Source organism: Copadichromis virginalis, linkage group LG7 (genome assembly GCF_057382275.1).
Source record: "Copadichromis virginalis isolate Kocher_CV1m ecotype Utaka linkage group LG7, C_Virginalis_male_GT1.1, whole genome shotgun sequence".
Lineage (NCBI taxonomy): Eukaryota > Metazoa > Chordata > Actinopteri > Cichliformes > Cichlidae > Copadichromis > Copadichromis virginalis.
In genome coordinates, this window is record NC_140624.1 from 66,418,932 (window position 1) to 66,427,812 (window position 8,881).

Here is an 8,881-nt window from a genome sequence, read left to right on the forward strand (position 1 = left end):
AAAGATGTGAGCCACAACCACAAACCAAACTAAATTTAGTCCATAAAGGCAAAAATTGCAAAGAGAATGGGTATGAAAAATCTATAGTAAAACAAAAGCCTGAATGTTTGTCAAAAAAGATGGAAAATTGTATGAAGTCCTCTTTGGGTGGGTGACTATAACCTACTCACGGTGGCTCTGGAGGAATAGATCCACCCAGAGGGAGCAGAGAGGCTTTTCCTAGATTGAACTAACTGTAAGAACCTCAAGTTCCTTCACTTGCCAAGAAGCTAAACCCAAGACAAGCCAGGTGGGCTCATCTTTAATATATTTAATTTCACATGTCATGTTGACCATGCTGTAAGAACACAAAACCTGATGCACTCTCTCACCTATGAGTCAGATTCTTCCACTGAACCTTTGACCACGGTTCTTCCAGCCTGCAGCTTTGTGGAAGTCGTTACCTGGAAGAATGAGGAGAAGGTCAGGCAGACTCTGAGGTGTCTGTCAGGAAGAATGCAAAACTTTCTTTGATGGGCTTTGATGGACTTACAGCAGACCATTAAAACTGAGGTTAAATATTCAACCTCACTGATATGTTCAAGTACTCGGCTGTGCCTGATTACAAATTTGAGGTTCTTGCACTTTTCTACACTGCAGTTCAAGTTAAAATATCCTTCTTCTTCCTTTTGGAACACATTTAGCTTTATCTCTTCTAATAACTGGCAAAGCATTAAAGCACACCCACACAGGTTTTTCTCGTGATGATGTCAGGGATTTCAGAGAAACAAAACTGAAAGTGAGAGTGTTGTACATTATTGTCTCCTGGTTCAGGTGATAATTCTCACTGAGGACTAATCAAGATGTAATATCTGGTGAGTTTTTGAATGCTTAAATGATTCAAAGTTTAATGCTGAGTGGCTTAAACAAATTAATCTGAAAATGGAAAAAGGACTGGATTGAGAATGAGTGAAAAAGCAGCCAATGACCCAAAACTTAAAAACAATTGAAAGACCTTCAGAAAGCCTGATGAACTATTACTCAAGACAACTTAAAAAAATTTACAAGAATGGCTGGTTGGCAAAATTGAAAGGAGCCAGCTGAGGTGGTTCGGGCATCTGACAAGGATGTCTGCCCGGGGCAGACCCAGGACACTCTGGAAAGGTTATATCTCTCGGCTGGCCTGGGAACGCCTTGGTGTTCCCCCGGATAAGCTGGAGGAGGTGGCTGGGGAGAGGGAGGTCTGGGCCTCTTTGCTTAGGCTGCTGCCCCCGCGACCCGGCCTCGGATAAAGCGGATGAAGATGGATGGAAATGAGGAGCAGGTCAAGACTTTTGCACAACACTGTCCTCATATCGACTGGTCGAAGGTTTCCAGCTGGTGCTACAGAACCTTTACAGAACCAGATACTTCACCACACAGAGCATCTTTACTTCCTGTCGGCTGATGAACCGGAGACCATGGAGACCAAGTACAGCAACGTGTCCCTGGCATCATTCATTAATCCTCCTCAGCAGCTGATTCTTCTTTGTAGTATATAAGGATGTCAAGAGATTTATTCTAAAGACACTTCTTCAGCTGAGAGTCAGAGAGTAGAAACACACACGCTGCAGTTTTTACTTGCAAGGGCGGTCACAGAGCTCTCACACCAGAGTGGGGGCCCTTTTGTTTTAAAATATTAATTCATGAGCTGCAGCTCGTTTGCTTAACTGACAGTCGTAGCTCTCAATTCTGCTGGTCGTTCAGTCAAACTACTTACGAGATCTATACAGAACTATAACACTACAAAGAGTGTGTGAGCATCACTGTCATGCTGCGTTCTGTTTAAACCTGCTGATGGCAGCTTAAAAGTAACATTTAAACTCTTTTTTTCAGACTCATTGTGGTTCACCCAGAACATTACAATGGTGTTTTGCAGAGTGTACACTAATATTGACTCACCCCAGCTCTAAAGTAGACCTTATGAAGGCAATATAACACTTTTCAGTTTGCCCACAAAGCACTTAAGAACGTCCAGAGTGTTCCTGCAATGACGACAGTGATTTCAGAGAAACAAAACTGAAAGTCAGAGTGTTGTACATTAAGGTTTCCTGGTTTGAGTGCTGAGAGCTTGTAAACATGTAATGTCTGTTTTTTTTTTACTGAAATGAAGTCCTACATAGTAGATACGCCTTCAGTGGTTAGCAGAAGTGATCACATAACACACACAGCGCTGTTTAGAAAGCTGTGAGAGTTGTGAAAAAACCAGGAAGGAGGGGAGGAGTTAGGCTGACCACATGATCAGGAATCCTCATAAATTCTGTCCGACCTCCCAAAACTGCCCTAATTGATCAGCGCATCAGCTCTGCTACCTCGAAGGTAAGTTTCTTTGTTTATTTGAATCTTTTCTTTGAATTATAATCCAGTCACAAGAAGGAATAATCTGACTTATTCCTTCTTGTGACTATAATTACTAGAGAAATGTCACAAGGGTTAAAGATACAAATAAGAGTTTGTGGGGCAGCTCAGACAGTCGGATGAAAAAAAAAAAACCATGGCTGAATCAGCACAAAACACTCAGGGTTAAAGCTATTAGACAAAAAGAAGCCAAACTATTAATGTAAATGTGTTAGTTTTTCATACATCTATAAATCTCTCTATATGTCTATATGAATACAGAGCTCTCTCCCTCTGTCACGATCTCTTGGTGAGTGCAGATCGTGTGAGGTTTGTACGAGGACCCAAACATAGACCGCAGGAGACAAGGTAGTGGTTAACTAAGGGCGTGCTGTTTATTTAGGCAGATTTTCAAAATGTGAACTCAGACAGGAAAAATCCAAAATAACAAAAAACTAAACCGAGAAACACCTAAACTGTGAGAACTAAATAAGTAAACACAAAACTTGGAACACTAGAAAAATCTTGGAGGCAACACGGAAACACGAGGAGGGATTCACTGGAAGAAACACAGACAACTCCCGGGAGGAACATAACACACCGACGAAGACCAAGGCAAAACTGACACAATAAATACACACAAGAGGGTGATCGGGGAAGTGGAAACACACGGGGGGAAAGCTGGGACAAATTAAAGGTGACGAGACAGAGCGACGCAAAGCAGAACACATTGAACATGGGACGCAAGACTGTCAAAATAAAACAGGAAACACACAGGCTTGACACAGCGGCCGGCATGAACAGGGAGGGAAAAGATGAAACACGAGGAGAGGAGCAGGGCAAGACAGGTGAGACTAAACACGGTGACACGACTAAGACACAGAGCGGGCAAAAAGAGATGAAAACATCGAGATACAAGACACACGGAGGGGCGAGAGACAAATGCAAACACACGGGGAGGAGACAAACACACAAGAGAAACCTCAGGGAATAAATCATAATAAAGGAAAAACCAAAAAACTCGATACAAATATGATACAAAGAGCAACATGCAATAAGCTCAGGATGCTCCTGACACCCTCTCTCATATAGATGTACGGACTACTCAGTATTTGGGTAAAACTACATTACATTTTGAATATGAATGGCACAACATGACTGCGTCATTTATATTCCCAACAAGTCATCTCACGGCATTCAGTTTCTTTTGTGTAAGACCTTAAGAGGAACAGAAAGTTGAGTCAGGAAACTTCTGTAAAAGTGCAGGGCGGTAACCTGCTTGGACATGCAAACAACAGTGAATGATGCAAAACAACGAGGTGTGTCTGACATGATATGGGGCTAGCAGCTTTCAGCGTCATTCAAAGTGCTGTAAGACTGTAATATTGTAACATGTAATATTGTTTTTTCTCAGGTTGAAGTCATCACATCAGCGTCCACTGAATGCACAGTCAATCAACCGTGTATCTCAGTGTATACCATCTATACCAACACCAAGTTAATGAAACTGATGTTGCTTGACCTCAAAGTCAATTCAGCATGTACCCTTGGGATCCACAAAAGGCAAGAATCTTATAACAGTTTGGATATTAACTATAACTGTTTCTAAATAGTATGCAGTTAGGATCATAGGTATTGGGAGAGTTTTGTAATATTTCCTCTGTATACCACCACAGTGAATTAAAGCAATCAAGATGTGGTTGAAGTTCAGACGTTTAGCATTAATTTAAGGTGTTTAACAGAAGTATTGCATAACCTGAATTGCAGTCTTTTTTTACACTTTGTTATAAAATTACAAAGTTTTTTCTTACTTTTTGATCTGTTTTCATAGACTGCATTTCCTCAAATCAAGTTGAAAATAATCTCAAATCTTTGTCTTTTTTCAGGCCGGAAAGGCAAATGAGAAAGATGAGAAAGCTGGCACGTTACAGCTGCGAGGCTGTTCGCACCAAAGGTGGGTTGGAAGTGAAAAATCTAATGTAGTGTACTATTTTAAAAAACAAGTCAAAGTTTTTCTGGGTGTTTGGGTGTTCTAGTGGAACGTATTATTACATGATTTACATGTTACATGCAGCCCTAGTTTTATATATATAATATATATCACAGGTTCTGGTTAACAAACTGCTTCTGAATGTCACGTAGAAAGAGACAGGCGACTCAGTCGTAGACTCGGTTTGGCAGTTCAGTGCGTTTATTTACAATGAGTGAGCAAATGTGCCAGGGAGTTAGTGGTCCAAGGGGGTCCAACCTGTCCAATATTTACAGTGCTCTCAACCACACCACTGGTGGGGTCCAAAACCTGTGCACAGAGATACTGGGAGGTCAGGCAAAGCACAACGAGGGACAATGTCACACAAACACAGAGAAACGATAGTCAGGGTTGCAGTTCAACGATCCAGCGAAGACAGGATTCAACCTCAGCTTAATAGTGGTCTTATCAGCCAGGTGGTCAGGAACAGGTGGAGCCTCACAGGTGCGCACAATCAAAGGCGGGATGAGAGACGAGCCCAAGGACCCGGGGCAAAACACCAGACACAGAGAGCAGAGAAACCGAACCCCTGACACTGAAAGTGTCTCTGTGGGACCAGAATCATTTTGTTTTTACATTTTGAAGTTGTGAGCAACATTTAATTACATAGAGAGACAAATTATTTTGAAAATTAAGCCAAATCTTATTTTGAATTTGACTCCAGCAAATTATTGTGTCTGCACTCAAGCAGCTTGTTTTTTTCTTGTCCAATGAGAAGCTTTGTTTTGTTTTGTAATAGTACAAACATAGTAAAAATAGATTTTGTTTTTCAGTTTAATATCATTGGATTGTGTTTTTATTTATTTCTAAAGTGTTTTAACCTTTCGGGAAATGTTGCTTAACGTGGTCGTTGCTGCATTGTGACATCTCTTTTGTCATTTGGACAAATCAACCTTTGAATTCCAGTTTCTAGCAGCTGTGAATGTTCTCATCACGCCTTTTTGTCCTCTCTTTCTTTAGTGAAGAGATCTGCACCCTGGCACCAGAAAATAGAAGATAAGTTCAAATTCACTTTCAAATACAAGTTATATAAATTTAAAAAATCAACCCAGATCAGCACCTTTGCTAGCAAAAAAGCGCAACAATTATATTTTGGAAATCTTTTACAAAAATCATTTGCAAATGGCAAAAAGTTTGAATTCAAAATTAAAGAAGCTGAAAACTCTACCCATAAAAATGGCCATAATAATCTTCTTGTATCCAAAAATAGTCACTTTCTCAAAAGAAAGTTGTCATTTCCGGATGATCTTGCTGTTAAACCAAAAAGAAATCCTGCCTATCCAAACTCTATCAATCCTTTCCGTTCAAAGATTCTCCACATATCTGGTAATCAAATTTTTTTTTTATCCGAAATTTTCAATACACACAATTTTTCCGAGACGTTGACAGCAGCCGAAGCAAAACATCGAAATAAAATTCTACCAAATTTACACCACAACAAATGTAATACTTGTAGTACGGAAGAGCAGCAAAAAATGAAGCTGTTTAAGGATGAAAGTGAATCGATTTGTCAACAGAATAAAAATAAAGAGAAATTTTATCATTCAATCAAAGAAATGCAGAAAACAATTCCAGAAAAAATTCCAAGTGTTGATGCAAACAGATTTTTTCCATTCCTCAAAGAGTACCTTCAGATTCACAAATATAAGCAGTATGCATTTGTTATTGTTGTCATGAAACATAGTAAAAATATCATTGTTTCTCCAGCATTTGAGCCAGATTATGAAAAAAAGGAAATTCCTGGAAAAATAAAGCACAGCGAGCCTCGTTTATGTGAAGCTTTTGAACCTTTTTTGCAACAAAATGGAAATTTAGTGGAGACTATTCTGATTTATACATTCAACAGTCCATGTTTAGGTTGTACTTCTCTACTTCTCGAAAAAGCTTATCTCTGGCACTGTAAATATGGATTTTCCACAACTGTAGCATTCACACAATTTTACGGATTAAGTGGACAAAATTGTTTCCAAACTCTCACCTACTCATCTCCCAACATGTTAGGTCCATGCGGTGTGTTTTATGAAGACAGTCAAAGATGTAAGCGTGATCACTTCAAACTGAAGTCTTTCACAGTCAGCAGTAAAATCTTCCAATATATCACAGAACTTAGTGAAAAAGAAGAAAGACGCAGCTTCCATAAGAAAATTGAATCTTATGTGTCTGTGCTGAAAACACTGGCAAAAAACTCCTTTTGTTCACGTGAAACACATTTACAACGTGGAGAAAACACAATTTATTCTTTCGTATTTCCCCCAATGATCCAAGATGCATGTAGAGACAGTCTTTTAAGGGACTGGTTAGTACTGGTGAACGACAATGCCATGTCAAACATGAGAGAAAAAATAACCCTGAATTTTAATGTTGGGTTAGTTGAAATTATTAACCAAAATCTTAAGTCCTCTTGTGGGAACAACAGACCTCTAAAGCTTTGCCACATCCCTCTGAATCTGCAATGATTGAGACGACTCTAAATCAATTATAATTAAAAGAATTTTATGTGTCTGTGCTGAAAATAATGCAAAAATTATCCTTTTGTCCACATGAAACACATTTACAACGTGGAGAAAACACAATTTCTCTTTCATATTTCCCCCAATGATCCAAGATGAATGTAGAGACAGTCTTTTAAGGGACTGGTGTGAACTGGTGAACGACAGTGAAACATTAGAGAAAAAACACATGAATTCCAATTTCATAATAGTTGTGGGAACAATAGTCCCTCTAATTTATGAAATTATATATCTATAAATCTAGAATTGGATGTATAATAAATAATGTATATTCATTTATTCTAAATAAATGAAAAAAATTAAAAACATTTTTTTTTAAATATTAAATTATATATCATAAGATATATAATTTAATAGATATTTATATACGTCCAGAGTAACAGCCGTAGACCGCAGTTTGCCGCCTGTCAGGTAGTCAGTAATCCAGGGGAGCTGAACTCTGAGAGCAAACAGCCTGGTGACTGTAGCGTGCCGAGGGGCTCACGTGGATCTGTGGCTGACTCTGGAGCTGAGACTGGAGGTGTTCAACGAGGACTCCTACGAGGTAGCAGAGCTGATGCGCTGATCATTAATGGCCGAGGCTGCTCACACCAAAGGTGGGTTAATGAGTTATAAACTGTAATAATATCTTGTAGCTTGGAACAGAAAAATCTCATCTTTGTTCTCTGTCTTGCTGCCTCCTCCTGTTGGTTTGTGTGTTAGTGAGTGGCAGGATTCTCCAGTCCAGTGAGCACAGCTCCATCAGCTGGTGGAGTTCAGTCAACACACCTGCTCTCAACAACCAGCAGTGTGCTCAAACATCGGTTTCTCCTCCATCCTGCACGATGTTTTACACTCCAGAAGCAGTAAATCAGGATTACATCACCTCTCTGTAGAAGGAAACTCTCCTAGTGTCCTTAATTTGGATTCTTGTCTCCTTCTCAGTTCCTTCCTGGTGTGTGTGCTGGACTGGATCCTCTGGCTCTGTGCCATCTTTTACTTATAATAAAAATCATTGAAACTTTTGTCGCTCGTCTGAGTCTGCATTTAAATCCATGTGTTCTGGTTCCCTGTGTCAAAGATGTGAGCCACAACCACAAACCAAACTAAATTTAGTAAAGGTGAACATTTCAAAGGGAACAGGTTTTAAAACCAAACAAAAATCCAAATTCCAGTAAAACAACAAATCTGCTAGTAACAGATACATTAATGAATTTGTAACTTATAAAAATTAGCTTGTTAATTATGAAAAAAGTCCAGCACTCCTGCAAAGTTCAATTTTTGAGCTCACAATAATAAAAACCTTCCAAATGTTATATAGTTACATTTCACAATAAAGGTATAAGACAAACCCAGCATCAGCGCTGTCAAATCTAATTAGTTCCCAGAACTCAAAAAAATTATGCAAACTCGCTGCCTCAAAAAAACTAAGGCTTACTTAAAATGACTAAGTTAGGGCAACTTATTCATTCTAAACTACCCCATACTAGCAATTTATTACAAAGCAGCTGGTGCCTCCTGTTGGACACGAGACCACATCAATTGTTCTCAAACTTTTTACATCATTCCCCACATGTCAGAAAGAAATATTTTCACTCCCCATCTAAACAAAACAATGACAGAAAAGGCTAGCAGCAACTTTATTTAGATAATAAACTTATTCACAATAATTCCTTCGCTAATTTTTGTTTTCAATAAACAACTTTCATTTCAAAAAATTATTTGTAATTTTTGTCACTAGACTACTTCATTAGTCTGCGCCACTTAAAGTTAAACAGAATGTGAACATTGCCAGACGTCTTCATGCATTCTTAATCATACAGCTAAGTAAATCTCCAGAAGATAATTCTGTTCATCTGGACGCAGTGTTTTCAGTGGGAGAAACATTTCGTCACTCATCCAGGTGACTTCTTCAGTCTCAGCTGACTGCAGGTTTCCCAAATCTTATAAACAGGACATTTGCATAATGACTGAAACCAGCCCACTGAAGGAACAATGGGCTGGGAGG

At 39.1% G+C, this 8,881-nt stretch overlaps 1 protein-coding gene across 1 annotated transcript; it reads left to right on the forward strand.

The window, feature by feature from the left end:
- Positions 1–2,292: 2,292 nt before the first annotated feature.
- Positions 2,293–7,898, forward strand: LOC146706642 (uncharacterized). Its single transcript, XM_085464828.1, has 5 exons — positions 2,293–2,337; positions 3,770–3,918; positions 4,242–4,309; positions 5,345–7,490; positions 7,597–7,898. Exons 2-4 carry the CDS (start codon positions 3,857–3,859, stop codon positions 6,838–6,840), a joined length of 1,626 nt encoding a protein of 541 aa, XP_085320954.1. The 5' UTR covers positions 2,293–2,337; positions 3,770–3,856; the 3' UTR covers positions 6,841–7,490; positions 7,597–7,898.
- Positions 7,899–8,881: the final 983 nt, after the last annotated feature.

Bases quoted from the DNA above. Each gene is read 5' to 3' on its own strand.
- LOC146706642 (XM_085464828.1), top strand. From the start codon at position 3,857: ATGAAACTGATGTTGCTTGACCTCAAAGTCAATTCAGCATGTACCCTT. The intron at 3,919-4,241 runs GCAAGAATCTTA...GTCTTTTTTCAG, and splicing joins ACCCTTGGGATCCACAAAAG to GCCGGAAAGGCAAATGAGAA. The intron at 4,310-5,344 runs GTGGGTTGGAAG...CTCTTTCTTTAG, and splicing joins CGAGGCTGTTCGCACCAAAG to TGAAGAGATCTGCACCCTGG.